Source organism: Apostichopus japonicus, chromosome 4, assembly GCF_037975245.1.
Source record: "Apostichopus japonicus isolate 1M-3 chromosome 4, ASM3797524v1, whole genome shotgun sequence".
Taxonomy (NCBI): Eukaryota; Metazoa; Echinodermata; class Holothuroidea; order Aspidochirotida; family Stichopodidae; genus Apostichopus; species Apostichopus japonicus.
Genome location: NC_092564.1, coordinates 13,887,810 through 13,904,063, shown reverse-complemented (window position 1 = coordinate 13,904,063; position 16,254 = coordinate 13,887,810). Strand labels below are relative to the sequence as shown.

At 36.5% G+C, this 16,254-nt stretch overlaps 1 protein-coding gene across 3 annotated transcripts in view; it reads right to left on the bottom strand.

The window, feature by feature from the left end:
* Positions 1-16,254, bottom strand: part of LOC139966521 (uncharacterized) — a 31,350-nt gene that overhangs the window by 5,003 nt on the left and 10,093 nt on the right. The window contains exons 2-10 of one of the 3 annotated variants that reach the window (XM_071969632.1): positions 14,667-15,009; positions 13,769-13,924; positions 12,611-12,781; positions 11,660-11,762; positions 10,826-10,957; positions 9,934-10,020; positions 9,117-9,215; positions 6,223-6,247; positions 5,399-5,417 (exon numbers count right to left, since the gene is read on the bottom strand). In XM_071969632.1, coding sequence (XP_071825733.1) covers positions 5,399-5,417; positions 6,223-6,247; positions 9,117-9,215; positions 9,934-10,020; positions 10,826-10,957; positions 11,660-11,762; positions 12,611-12,781; positions 13,769-13,924; positions 14,667-15,009 — 1,135 coding nt within the window. The remainder of the gene's footprint in view (positions 1-5,398; positions 5,418-6,222; positions 6,248-9,116; positions 9,216-9,933; positions 10,021-10,825; positions 10,958-11,659; positions 11,763-12,610; positions 12,782-13,768; positions 13,925-14,666; positions 15,010-16,254) is intronic. The other 2 variants (XM_071969633.1, XM_071969634.1) reach the window with 2 other exon arrangements.

Genomic DNA, 16,254 nt, shown 5'->3' with positions numbered 1-16,254 from the left:
GGATATGAATGATATTTCTGCTGGTTTTTATGTTTGTTCGATCAACATGAAAGGAAAAACATGGACATAAATCATTATTAATAATTGAAATCGGAGTGAGAAATGTCCGTGTTGAATCTAAAAGCTGGTTCGCTCAGGAGAGTCTATTTATAAGAATTGATGTCTTGGAACCTTTCATTCACCCATTTTGTAACGTAATCATGTAACTAGTTCTATGAATCAAGTCAATCAACCCACATTTCTCTGTCACTTTCCAAAATAAGCACTTCATGTTGTTGATTTACTGTTAGCGACTATCACAGAGGAAGGAATCAGATAGTCCAACAGTCAGATATAACCAAACATATCTTTATTTTCTGGACCCATTGACATTGGTACCTGTACAGTGGTCCTTACTTTCATATAGATGTTTCCAGTTTGTGAAAATAGAGGTTGGATATAATCTACTGTCTCTCATATTTTGTAGTGTCTTTTTTTAATATAGCTATTCTGCAACATGCCTCACATGCCTTCTTCTCAAGTTTGTAGCCACGGGTTAGAGCATGCAGTTTCATAAGATGTTCTTTTAAGTAATTGCCTAGTATTTCTGCTACAATGGACAAACAGGCTACATCCAGCATCCAACATCCAGAAATTTGTATGATCCTGAAATTCTACCACAACATCTTTAATACAGAAATGGAAATTTTTTTGGACAGAAACTGTATTGTTCATTAACTATCAAAGATACTACTCTAATAAAGTGAACTTAAGGATGGATGTTTCTAAAGACTGGAAATTAATTTCATAATAGATTAAAATTAATGTAAATTAGTCAGCTTTGACCCATTGGTTGGTCATTGATATCTGGAGTAACCTGATTAAGAATAATTCCCTAAATGCAAAGGTACATCAATCATTTAGCTCTGGAATTACATCATAGTCCATTATGACGATAGACATACATGTAATTTATATAGCACAAACAACCTCGTACACAGACAAAAGAACAATCAGCTCTTTGGTTATCCGTTTCACTTATGAAATCTGACTAAGTTCCCCTCCTTCAAACTCCCCCTCCTCAATCCCCCTCCTCAACCCCCCTTTCCAATAGCTTTCTTCCACTCATTCATGCCAAGCTTTCGTGCCTCCACTTAACTGACTTTAGCATCGCTACATATTGGCATATTGCTTGCAGTAGTGTTTTTCGCTGTTAACAAAGTAAGATGTAAAAATCCCAAGTACAGCAAGCAAAATACCATACCATGCAAACCACTCACATGACACACCATCTGTTATTACAATAGTACAAAAAGACAAGAAAATGCCCAGAATATCTCATATTGCCATCTTTACCCTCACACTATTATTTCATGGTTGAAAACAACCTCCTATTGGGTATCTAGCCCTCTTTGAAAGTAGCAGGTAGCATGTGAGGGCAAGAACTCACATATCAACCAATACAGTAGTAATCAATAGTTCATGCAGTTATATCCAAAATGCATATAAATAAGAAGAAAACTCTCATGTGGAATAGATATGAGATGTTAGTATATGATAAGTTGATTAATATTGTGAACACCATAAATATCCCATAATTCACAAAAAGATAAAAGAACTCCAAAGTTTGTTTTAAAATGGTTTAGTTAAACCCATATGAGCAATACACCAGTATCATAGAAACACACACACATAAATACACAGAGTTTAAACAAACCCAGACATATACGGTTGTGGTTGTAGCTTTTCAAAGAAAAAAACCTGTTAATCGATTACAAGTGAACAATAATCATTCAATAGAAAAATCATTTTTAGTACTTAAGATGTTGTCCACTTCTACAAAACAAGACTTATGCTTGAAATTGATCTAACCAAGGTGGTATGCAGGATATACTGTTACATCTTGGAATCTAAGGATAAATATCTTGAATTATCAGTCTTAGAACAGTGGTTCTTAACCTGGGGGGGGGGGCAGGGTTCCCATAGGGAGGGATCTTTTGGAATTTCATGTGAAAACGTTTGTCTCTCCTTAACAATATGCCATTTATCACATTGTCCCAAAGCATGCTCTTTGCTGTGAATGTGAACTATGGAGAAAACCACTGTTGGTGACCCTTCTTGTGATATATTTTAGAAGGGAGAAACACCTATTCTGAATGGAAAAGGGGGAACCGGGATGAAAAAGGTAAAGAACCACTGGTCTGGAAAGTTAAGTCTAAATGAGCCTATACCACAGCTGTACAAATGTATATACTGCATGAAAATAGGTTACAAGTTGTCATCTATTGATGAAAGGTTCTCAGTTATTATCTGAATAATATTAATTAATCATCTACAGTTTCATGAAAAACCATGATGTGGAATAATTCAAGATAACTAGGAAAAATTAAATGTCTAGATATATGTGGATAAAGTGATTGGATAAACACATGGTATGCAAGAATTCTTCCAACTATGTAGCATTGTGCATTTATCAAGAACCGTCACCACATTCTTTTGATAGTTCTCACCACGGTATGGTAAAATGATCCCTTATCAACCAGTACCTAAGACAATAGGAACAGTCAGACAGATTTAGGATGTTATAAGGGAGGCAGTGGTGCCCTGGGGTCTCGTGGAAGGGGGGGGGGGTGTCTGTGGTGCATTCTGAGGCATATTTAGACAAAACAAAATTAAATCTATAATAAGGTCTAAATGCAATGTGTGCTACTATTTCTACTCTTTAATTTTTCTGTGAGGTTGAAAGGAGGGGGAAGGGTTTAGCTACCCCAGACCCCTCCCCCCTCCCCAGATCCATGCCAAGACATTATTGATTGTTTGCACCTTCTTGACAAGAGGGGCATCATGGATGGAACCTGGTCCTCTAACCACAACAAGATCAATAGGACCCCTGTGTTTCTTTCCCTTATATTGACACAAGAGTTAAGGTGATCACAAGTCTGCTTTAGTCTTAGCCAAGGCTTTAAATGATTCCAAATTCATTTTTCACTTATTAACAACAGGGGTGAAATGGTCCCTGAATTAGTACCACACAAAGGGCAAAAAAATCAATTCACTGACCTCTTCAGCATTGCATGAGGCCAAGTAACTACCACTACCATATAGGAATGTGAGACTACCAATAACCCAATAAATAAGTCTTCCCATGGTAAATAAAGCATTAAACAATCTTATCTTTAAATGGAATTGTCCCAACTGGAAAACAGTTTATACAGGAAATAAATCATGTATGAACAGATTAGTGTAACAAAACTAGAACCAACAGAAAAATTATTGAAAGAAAGTTATTGTTAGCCTTCCAAATTCTCACAAAAATTGATTGATCGATTTTGTTATGTGTTTGTTGCTATTATTTATGAATACTATTAACAACTACTGAACTAACAAAGAAATAGCCACCAAAATAATGTGAATTATAAATAGAAACTTTAATTGCAGGTTTGTCAAATACTTTATTAAGCATTAAATAAAGTAATGGCTGCTTGAACCCAAGAAGCAGAGAACAGATTTTAAAAGCAATTATTTCAATGTTAGTAATTCCACATTTGATTTCAAAGCATTGGTTTCTGATTCTGATCACAATTATTAATGTAGAAAGACAAAAAAGCATTTAAAGCAACCCCTTTATAAAAATTGTTAAATTTTTGGCCTGTTTTCCCCGGATTCTAAGAGACAAAAGCGTAGCAAAGTTGGTGAAGTGTAGTCCACAACCATTGTCAGACCTACAAGTGAGATATTCTCTCATTTTAAAATGATAGTTTTTGTTTTTCTTTAATTCCCAATTCCAACAGCACCTGTGCGAGGTGAAATGTCAGCATCACTACCTAGTTACTAGCCTGTATATCACTGATAAGAGGATGACTATCAAAACCTACTCATTCTAATGGAAGATGGGATTAATTCACTAAAGGCTCAGAAATGAAACCATGTCGATATGACCACATGTAAGGCCAACTAAATCACTCACCAGGAATGTGAAATCAAAGAGCAAATTCTCTCCCTTATGTTACTACATTTGTATTATTTGACCTGAACTAGAAATAAAACTCCACCTATGTGCAGTTGTAATCAGGATGTGGCTTGATTAGAGTCTCTAACTGTGATTTTTGTTGATTAATGTTATGTTTATAGAATATATTGTTGCTCTGATTGGTTGGCTAGATCACATGATCACTATTTTACTACATTTGTATTGTGACCTGTCCCGATTTAAATGTTCCCACCATATGCAGTTAATTGAGGGTACACCTTAGTACTGTGGCCACTAATTGAGGGTCTACCTACTGTGGCCACTAATTGAGGGTATACCTACTGTGGCCACTAATTGAGGGTATACCTACTGTGGCCACTAATTGAAGGTATACCTACTGTGGCCACTAATTGAGGGTATACCTACTGTGGCCACTAATTATGGGTATAATCATTCTACTGTGACAGATACATGTTTGTTTCAGCATCAAAGAGATTACATCAGTTGTGAGTAATACAAAGAAGGGTGCAGTTAATAAGTGAAGTATATTAGTAAAAACATGCACTTTTCTCAATTTGCAATGAATTCCATAACCAAACAAGCCCTCTTTGTAAAGTTTACTTAACACTACAAAACTGTGACCAAATCCATTTCTGAGCCCTATATGTACATAGTGAACAATTTATTCAAAATGGTTACATGTTCTCTAAAGATTGTGTTTCTTCATTCAAGTCAACATATTAATCAACATGTATGATAAAATTCAGACTTTTTTTTTTCATTTAACAAGTCCAACTTTTAATACAACTTCTGTCAGTTTATTTCTTATCTCGATTGTGACTACGGACGACAGAAACTAAAGCATAGGTTTCGTTGTGTCAACACTTCCCTCCTTTTACCTGAAACTGAAAATGCATTATGAGACGTTCCATGTTACATGGGATGAGTTGCTACTTGAACAAAACTATATTTTCTTAAATAATTTTTTTCCTTTCTCTGTTGGTTTCCTTTCTCTTCTGTTCCGTCTTTACTTTGGCAAATGTTGTTTCAAATCAATAAATCTTTCAAACTTATCATCAGGGCCCAATTTCAAGTAGTTTATACTGGTTAAGTGCAAAAAAAATGTGGTTATTCCCAAAAAAGTGTGGTTATTCTTGTTGTTATGTTAGGGAGTATTATTGGATGTTTTAGGCAGAAGTATTTAATAAACTGCTGTGTATAAACCAAGGATATATGAGACAGCCTTAAATGGAGGTGGGAGGGGGCAGAGATGCTAGTTCTCCTTACTTGCGTAGTGACCAAAGACTGATATAGGCCACGGTAAGGGTAAGTGCACAAAGAGGAGAGATGTCATGGCCCTGAGGAACCAAAGAGGCAAGTTGTGGCTAATAGAAGGAAGGCAAGACTTGGAGAGTGATATCATTGCAGTAAAGAAGTGAAAGTACTGACCACTTGGAGGTCTGACAGCCTGTAAAAACGCAAGGAGAAAAGTGACGACAAACACATTAACAGAGGTTTACACCGGGCTAATCGAAAAAGCACAATGTGGTGGGTTGCAAAAAACAAAAATTGGAAGAGTGAAAAAAAGAGATAAGGAAGAACAGGATTATTTCCTGGGAGTAACTGTGAGAATTTTACATGTTAAAGTTTGAATTAATTAGCAGAATTGGGTTTCTCACAAACAGAGATTTAATAGAACACTTCAAATTTGCTTTGATATTGAGCATATACAACAAAAGCCTTTGAGTAACAGGTAAATGGTGCTTTGGATTTTTGAAGTTATATTCAGAAACATTGCACTTTCAAGAAAGAAATAGCTCTTCAAAACAAACCTGTTAGGGTAAGTTTTCAAACCACTTAATCACAAGGAAGGAATACGGCATGAAGCTCTACATTAATGAATCCTAAATTTGAGTGTTCACTCTTTCTAACAAAAACTGCTTCCTAATTCCATTCTTTCAAGAAACTAAACACATATCATGTTTTGATATTTAATCACATTTAAAAACACAGAACACTGTGACTGACGGCACCGACTATCAACCGAGTAACCTTGTCAACACTTGGTCCATGTCCATGTCTTGGTAGAAAGGTTGTAAGTAGCACAACCTGGTGCCGGACGGTCAGATTGTTTAATATATATTGCACGGTGTGATGGCGGTGCATGGCCACGGAGATTGCCACACGATGAACGCCCACCATGCCTAAGAAACATGCTGTGCATACAATGCAATGGAGATATATATATGAGATCAATGGGGTGACAAAATTACCTTTTCCTGTTTGGTGTCGTCAAATCTATGGAAGGTAGAAAAACGGAGGGGATAAGAATGAGATGTATTGATTGCTAGCACAAGACAATGTCATGAGGGCAACTTTTTATGTTTATAGTGATTAGCAATGGAGCTGCCGGTTTCACAGAAACAGCAATAGGTTAGGATCTTAACGTAACTTTATCTTAGAGTAAACAAGCAAACTCCAATGGTTAACTCTGTCTCATTAATGGAGTGTTACAATCAGAGTGCTCACTAAAGCCTGAGTTACATCGTAATAAAAACAAACTTAACAATCACAGACAAATCACTGACATGTCACTAAGTTCCCACTCTTCATACAGCTTAAAAACAGGGATAATTTTTGTTGTTCACTTTACGGAGTCCACTATTAATTCAGCGTATAGAACCGACTCTTCATATGACTGTCTTCATATATCTGGCACCTTCTAGGTTTCCTCGAGTATGATAATTCTGACCCCCAGCTAGAAGGAAACCTTCATATCAAATACAAAACTTCACGAGAGTAGGTGTCTCCTCAGTCTACCACACAATGAGAGTTAAAGTAACATACTACTAACTGAGAGAGTTTAGAACACAATGCAATCAGCTCCACTATCCATTTACACCAAGTTAGTATAAATCTCTCTCAACTGAGGATCTGAACAAGCTTCAGCAGAAAGGTATCTACTTATTGGAGGGTGAACCAATCTTAATGGCACTGTTAAAAAGTAGGCTGGACCTTGAAGAGACTACATCTACACTTAGTCCAACTAAAATGATTAGTTTAAACAATAGGTCCTTAGCACAGGCATCCCCAATGGTAGTGTCTTCCACGCAAGGGACTTCATTTGTATGGCTAAATGGAAGTGACTCCAGATGAAGAGACCTCCATAGAGGAATCCTAACAAAAGTGAATTCTACCAAAATGGACATCAATAGAGGGGTACCAAAGATGACTCTAGCTAAAGGGACACTTGACTCCCACAGCAGGGACTTGAGTCCAACCGCAGGGACCCAACTTCAACCTAGGGGACGTGACTCCAACCATGGGCAACTCAAGCGTGGTGAAGCATATTAGACACTAATGAGCGCAAATGCTTTCAATGAGGATGTTTAAGGTGAAAAATAGAACACACTACCGACATGGAAAGCTTCAATCGTTGCACTTCTAGAAATATAGTACACTACAAGGCCTACATCAAAACCAGTGGTAATTCCTACAAAAATAAGAGGCTTATTCAAGAAAAGGATGTCAAGTATTTCCTCAGAGTTCAGAAACAATAAAAATGGTGATAAAATTGAAAACTTAGCGACTGAAAGAAAAACAACCCATAATTGAGTCATTTAGAAAAAACCTAAAATGAATCCTTTTCCGATTCATTTTCTGACCCACAAAGAGCTTGTCAAGCTACCATATAATCAACTAACCGGTTGTCTTGCCTAACTGACTCCATTTCTTAACAGATTCTTCTCAAGTTATTGGAGCAGTGTTTTTCTCTTTTCACCCCAAAAATGTACACAGTTGTCAAGAAGTTAAAGTCTCATCTGCAGTCCATGACAACAACATCTGAAACCTCCATTTAAATTTGAAAGTAAGTTTGGCTAGACATCTATGAAAGTGAGATTTATCTAGACTACTTCTGGATGTTTGCTTTGAAATGGCATCAGGAAATTTGAACTCAAACTTTAGAATATCCACTACCAACCTAGGCAAAGGTTTCTGTTTCAACAAATCTGATAAAACAGAAATTAAGCTGTAACGCAATCAATTTAAATGAAATTCTTCTGTCGTTGACCTCACCTAAAGAAGAATGCAAGTTTCCTCACGAATAGTTCTACAAATATTCTACAGTCTTGTGTTAAAGTGCAACATTAATTGGAGAGGATTATTGACGAAGAGGCAGCTTGGAGCAAGAAGTTATCAGTTAAAGGGATGCAGGGTTCTAATTCACTAACAGGGATTTAATAACTAAGATTCAGGGTGCAGCAAACTTGATTTTCTAAACCTGCTGTAGGAAATTTTTCAAGAAGAGGGGGCAGGGCAGAGATGTGGTTATCAGTCATTTTATAGAGGAAGGAATCTGAAAAAACGCAGAATTAACTTTTGGAATGAATCCTGATCAATGCAAGGGGCAATCTAGGACATCCAATGTTCATATCTTACATTAGTAACTTACATTGTATGATACTGATGCAGAATGAATGGTCTAGAGGGGATAATTTTATAACACCATAAATAAAAGCGGGCAGATTGCAAATCCATCATCACATTCAACTTTACAGACAGACTTTCCACAAATCACACAGCAATGAGTACCCTTTCAAGTCAGGACTTATGAGTCACCAAAATTTTCATTATTATAAAAATAATTACCAAAATTGTATGAGACAGAATCCGAATAATGGATGCTCGCCTTTTTGAGACCCAGCCTACACTATATCCTCTATAATCAATAATAATTTTCTCTGAGACTTTGACAACTGTTTATTTTGCAGTTCTACAACTTTGCATACTGTCAAAGCCAAATACTGAATATATCAGAAGCTGAATCTGAATGCAAACGATTTATGATAAGCTGAGCATTCCTCTAAAATGTCCTGAAGACCCCAAAATCTTATGTTTCATCAAAACTCTCTGATGGATGGATTGTGATTGAATACTTTATGACACTTATGGAAAAGCGCTAGGCGAAAATAAGGTTCATGTCAGGTGAATACTGCCACCAATTTCTAAGAACATCACAATGACATGAATATGCCTGATCATGTGACCAATGCAATTGTTTCAAAATTTACTTACTAGATTTTTTTTTTCTGAACAGATTATTAAAACATAATGTTAACAAACACTTTGCTGACATTTTCACTCTTGCAGCTGAAGATGATCTTACCTCTTCACTTCTTCAGGGATGTAAATGTACTCCATAGAAATAACTTTTTTCAAATCACTTAATTTGTAAATAAATTTCAGCTTTCTATAAAATTTGGCACTGAAAACAAAAACAGAGAAAAGGTATTACATAAACTTGACTTTGTAGTAGTCTTAGAGGTATTTTACATTCATTTCGATACGTTTTCATATGAACCCCTCTTGCCACAGGTAACATACTCCCCACCAACAACCAACAAATTTATGCTATCCATTATCGATTTGCATGTAAAGTTATGCAATACCTGTTGAGTCGTGCAACCTGTAAATTCCTACATTGGGTCATTATGCATTAGGCACTTTTGAAACAATTTGTTATTAAAAATACTTTCACTAGCCAGCATTCCACGGTCGAAATATCGTCTATTGGTAATTCTTCCTTCCATAGCTTTCCTATTTTGGGGGATCATTACAGTATGTGAAGTATAAACTGGTAAATACTCTTGATGTATTAGGCTGTGACAGATCGATTTATATCTACAAAAAGTATATAATGTAATGCATAGGGTGTAGGAACACCAAAGAAGGTACTCATGAATATGCAACACTGTTTGGAACAGATCACCCAATAATCTACACCCCTCTCTAGTAAATATCCGTAGGAAATATTCTTGTTTGTGAAGGATATATATGTTCTTTTGTTCATGGAAATAAACTTTCTATAGGATACATTCTTACAAATAAGCCTAACTTTGATAATATGGTGAAATCTTACCTAATAAAGGGCCTAGTAAAGGTGATTACTGTCTTTAACCACCCTGTAGGATGGATTATCTTACCTAATAAAGGGCCTAGTAAAGGTGATTACTGTCTTTAACCACCCTGTAGGATGGATTATGTACAGTCCTTTCAGGTTCTTCTTTAACCTAAAATTCAAAAGAGAAAAAAAATTAAAAAGGAAAGTTGTGCATAAAGATAACAACTGCTCTATAGGTCTTGAACTGATTTGAACAACCATCTTATCTCTTCACCAAAAGACCATTGAGAGGTTCCCATCTCCTTCAGTTTTATTAACTCTTTAAGGTTTACCATCTCCTTGAGAGTACTATCTCCTTGAGGTTGAGGTACAACAACCGGTTATCCTAAAGATAAATGTACATCTTGTACTATTGAATTCTTTACTATACATTCAACTTTAAAAAGTCAGGTAATACGTTTTGGGGGAAAATTGCAAGATTCCTTCAAACCTTGGTATATTTCTGTAAATAATGAATCAAATATTATTAAACCATTGCCTAATTATAAACAATAAATATAAATAAGATAGATAAGAGAAACCTGTGTTGAACTATATGAATACACACAATGTCAAAGCTTCTCTTAAATAAGCCTGATATAGTAAGACAGGTCTTAAAGGCAGAAAGTCACAAAAACAACAATCATGCTTCAATGAATCATAAATGCCATAAACAAATCTATTTAAAATTGTAATGTTTTTCTAACACCAGTCTATTTACTTAAAAGTATATTATGTTACAGATTCATCTTGGTCTGAGTTTGAGATTATCTACAGTCATGTGAGGAAGAGGGTTGTTAATTCAAAGTTAAAAAGGAAAAGGAACAGTGAACATTTATATTAATTGCAACAATTTTTCACACATAAAATAAGTTATGTGACAGACAAGAGGAGTGAGACATGTCACGGTATAAGATATGAGAGGAGGACCTTACCTCCTGTCAATCATCTGATAGCAGCGTTTCATCCAAGCTAGGCTTGGAATCTTCGTACGAGGAGCAGCACCATGGAAGTATACAATTATGTAGTCCTGAGCGACCAGAAGCTCTAAACTACTCACTACATACCTGTAAAAACACAGACAAGATGATTTTTGTTAACCATAGCAAACTAAACATACAATCTAATGCAATAAAATTACAGAGCAGTATGTGATGGTAACAAACTCCACTTACAAAACCTGCCTTGATAACTCTGCCTCACTATGAAAACTCTTTTGAATATGCATGTTTAAACAAGCCAAGACTACAATGTAAATTAATTTCAAAAGAACTGTTAAAAGAATTTTTGTAAATAATGTACTTGTGGTGACTTTGTCAACTCTTAGCCGTTCTGAGGTCAGGTCAATGCAAACTTGAATATTACCTCGATAACACAGATCTAAGCTTGAAGCTAACAGAGCTCTTTTACATGTGATAAGAAACACAGCAAACACATCCCATTATAATGCTATGAGGAAGGCCAAACTTGAACACACACAGAGTCTAATCTTTAACTCATTAACTTTTGGATCTTACTTAGATCAAACTATTGGAAAGAAAAGTTTTGGCTATAAAACTTCCCATAGTTTTCCAATGTTGATTTTACTCAGAACAAATTTGACATTATTACGGAATACAAAGCAGTTTTCCCTAATTATGATACCCAATTTTTTTCCAATAAGTAAATAGTGATTGATCTAATTCTGGAAGAGGAAAAAAATATACAAATATATATATTTGTAATATATATAAATATGTATATATAAAATATACAAATTTCATACTCACAGGAAGAGATTATGCATGACGTATTCGTAGTCCTTTCTTGATTTCTCTGGCAGGTAACAGGAGGCAATTACAATCACAGCATTCATGGTGTTGCCATAGTAACCTGCAAATGAAAATTTGATTGGTTTTTGTAATAAATTATTTCATGTAGTCAATCACTCAATCCAATCATTCTCGATGACCATGAAACCTATCATATCGTGACAGGACTTGATTTACGGACAAAGCAGGCAACAAACTAATTAAGTGTCCTTCACAAATTGCCACCAGTTGTTTCAACATTTTTAATGAGTAGACAGCAATGCCTTACAATCTTTTGTTCATATTTATTAGCTGCTGCTTGTCAAATTTGGACATTTCTTTCAAGGTTTTCAAGCCTTATTTAAGTGCAGTAGATCAACAAATTGTCTTCTGCATAGGTAACAGGATTGGTATTGACTGTGTAGATGGTTATCAGTGGATGCAAATGTGTGTGAGTGGTCACTGGAAGTTTGAAACTCCCCAAACAATGTCAGATAGCTAGATCTTTGTACATGTGTATGCCTTGAATATTGAGGACTTGGAAAAAGCTAGGGTGTGAAGGAGGCCATAGATAAAAAACTGGCTTGATTCCAGTTACTGGATAAAACACAGACCTCTGCACAGTTAATTGAAGATGGTTGGTTGTGTGGAGATCAGAAAAAGAAGCAGTGAATCTAAATCATCTGCATCATTTTTGCCCCAAAAAATTAACAGAAAAAAAATATAAACATATATATAAATTTTAGGATTTAGCAACAGGTACAACACACATTGTCATTCTGAGTCAGCATATACTTTAAGACATCCATCACATATTACATAGCACTAGATATCAATGAGCAATGGTTGCTTAACAAAATGCCCCCAGTCTGCTTGTAACATCTAAGTTAATTAGCCAATAAAACTATGAAACAAGTTTTGCTTCTATACCTCCATGGGAAAGAACCTTCTTAAATGGCTCGATGACTTTATTATCCACCATGTGCTCTGTGTCTCCAATTTTAACCGTTCGCCAACGCCATCTGTCTTCGTGTTCTTCTCTAGCGGTGTACTCTGCGATTTTCTCAGGCTTTGATGATTTCTTGTCCATGGATGTATCATCTACAAAGAAGTAAAAAATGAAGGTATTATGTCAACTAACAAAGGAGACTGGAGGTGGGGATGGTAGGAGTGGGAGGAAGGGAGACTGGAGGTGGGGATGGTAGGAGTGGGAGGGAGGGAGACTGGAGGTGGGGGATGGTAGAAGGGGAAAGGATGGAGACTGGAGGTGGGGATGGTAGGAGTGGGAGGGATGGAGACTGGAGGTGGGGGATGGTAGAAGGGGAAGGGAGGGAGACTGGAGGTGGGGGATGGTAGAAGGGGGAGGGAGGGTGACTGGAGGTGGGGATGGTAGGAGTGGGAGGGAGGGAGACTGGTGGGGGGATGGTAGAAGGGGGAGGGAGGGAGACTGGAGGTGGGGATGGTAGGAGTGGGAGGGAGGGTGACTGGAGGTTGGGATGGAAGGAGTGGGAGGGAGGGAGGGAGACTGGAGGTGGGGATGGTAGGAGTGGGAGGAGAGGAGACGAGGTGGCGACAGTAGGAGTGGGAGGGAGGGAGACTGGAGGTGGGGGTGGTAGGAGTGGGAGGGAGGAAGAGTTCAGGTTAAAGAGGAACCCATGAACAAAGCAAAACTATTGAATGCTTACATCCAAACCCATTAACTAGAATTGCATCAATTTATCTAAAAACTTTACTTTTATCACACATTTTAGCAGGTCTACACTTAAGTTCTCTAGAAAAATGCTGTGAATGAGATCCTGTGCAAGAATTACCCCCAGAGTGAAACATTGGGATGTTTCATGAAAAATGATCAAACAACCTCCACCAAAGAGAAACCAAAGGCACATTAGTGTTGCTGTGTATAATGAGCTGTTTTATGATTCCAACTCGATCTGATATCACAGATTTCACTGAAAATAGTCTCACATATGACTGTTTTAACAGTGAGCATTGAAAGTTTGACTAAAAACATTCCAAACTCATAACATATGACCTTTTCCTATGACGCAAAGAAATTATAAATGTAATCAAATTGAAAGAATTACTGACCATCCCAAGACATTTCAGTACTTGATGGTGTAAGAACAGCTGGGTAAGCTGCATCTATGATCTCTGTAGTGATGGAAGTCCCGTCCTCAAGATTAAGGGCAAGTTCGGCAGAAAGTCGTTTTCGATTGGGAGAATCCGCAGCCCCGCTGTAAGCACCTGACAACAAAGAAGAACTAATCATCTTCAGAACTCCAGTATTCTAAAGTAGCCCTTACATAATGACAAAACTGCAAGCACTAACACATAACAAAACATATCCTCAAAAATGCTACAATTGGGCTAAACTACTTTTAACATCTCTAATCACAAAGTATGTTATCATAAAATCTTGAACAGTACTAAGCATGTCATACGCTTACCAGAAATATGTCATTTGTTTAGCTTAATACAACAGAAAGACATATAAATTGAAACTGCAACCTGTCAGACAGTCATTTCAACATGTAAACTTCCAGAATTAATCTTTTTATAGGCAAATGCTACAAAATCTACATATTACACAAAAGACAAACTGAGTGACAATATGATTTCCTTCCTGATAAGTAAATTTCTAGAAAAATACCCCCTATTTATGGGTTCTATGGGAAGGAGAGGAGGAAAATGCTCCCCAATCCTGATTGGTTGAATCATATTAATATTTTCACTATGAGTCATCATCTATCAAGTGTGTGGTTGCATAGCATCCATCAGTCATAATATTTCCTGTAAACCAGCAATGATAAATTAGCTGTACCTCTCAATGTAGGGATACCCAACTTACTTACTTTTATTCTGTGGTCATCCTACACCTATTCCATCTCAACAGATGCTACACTAGACTGCAGACATTGTCATGTAAGGTGATTTTACACTTCCAATAGTGATACATATATAATTCAACATTTCCATCACTCCTCACCCTTGGCTTCTCGGTCAGACTCATCTTCATCGTCATCGTCGTCGTCATCGCCATAATCAAAATCCCCGATGCTTGTATCCGAGAGTAGAGTATCTAGCCTCCCCCTGCCCCCGTCAGCCTCGTCTACCAGCGCCTGCACCTCTGGGGTTATGCTGGGAGGGTCCTTCCTGGTAATCTTAATGGATATGTTGTCCATATCATCTTCCTCTGCACCCTCTGCTTCACCCCGTTCAGCTTCTCTGGCTTCATCTGTAGTTTTATCTTCTGCACCATGCTGGTCTGCATCTGCACTCATATCAGCTTCTGCTTGAGGAGTCTCTTCTGTCAATTCTTCCCTTGATTTCTAAAAGTTTTTATTAAACATTTAAATAAAATCAGAAATACAGATAGTATGCAACAAAGGGGGGAAAAAAGTCAAGAAAATTAACTTACAGTACACCAGGTCTTACAATCTGCAAAAGCAAACATATAGCACAACCTATAAAACAGAGTAGTAATGAATTAGCACGCCCTGAAATGACAACAAAATATCAAAAATTAGTCCTGGTCAAATATATATCCTGAAAGAGGGTTGCGAGTTACAAAATTCATTTGTATATGTTCACTATTATTTACTAGATAAAAGACATCAACAAAACACCTTAGATGAATATGAATTTCAAATACTGAACAATAAACAGAAATCTTACTTGACTTAGAAACAAAAACTAGTTTAATTAGGTTAGTAAATTCCACCACCATGCATCATTTTACATTTTGTTACTACTGGTAGATAGAAGTGTTACTTTTATTAATATACTAAGATATCTTCAGCTATGACACCTCACACCATTATCAAAGGATGAGATATTTTATTTTCTGAGATGCTAAAGATGTTATAAGAAGATGGCATGGTCAACAATTTGATACTGAGACAAACCCCTGAATAAAAGATGAATCTTGCAAGTGACTGGTAAGTCCTTCAATAGATGAAAAGTGTGAATGTTTGGTTGATAAATTTGATGATTAGTGAACTGATTAATAGGGGATGCATGGCGGATTAAATAATGCTGAATATATGAGTGAAATAAATAGCTGTTAATGCCTGGGCTACTCCCATAAACTCTTTGACTTTTAAGCAGATAAAATTATGATGAGGAAGTAAGTTTGAAAGGTCTAAAGTGAAAGAAGTCTTTGAATCTTCTTGATTTTTTTTGTAATTGAGAAAATACAATCAGGTATGAACATCTACCCACTGGGACAGTCTCATACACAATAAAATGAAGCATTTTTAAAATGCTACACATGATACTGAGTCAGGCATCACAGAAATTTGTTCTCCACTTTGCACTCCTAGTTCCATATTTCTTTACGATACGAAACAAATTTGGCATTGCAGTGATCTATATCGATTTTACCAATTTTGTTGCCCGTTTTGTTCTAATTTTACACTTTGTGTTACCCACTTGCCCCCTTTTTCTGTCAAGATCATATAACACTAAATAAGACATTCAATTCAACAGGATGTGTTTTTGCTCCTCATCTTTTCACCCAAATTTTTAATTTAATTTTGCTGGCATAGTTTAAATACCAACAGGCTAAAAACTTT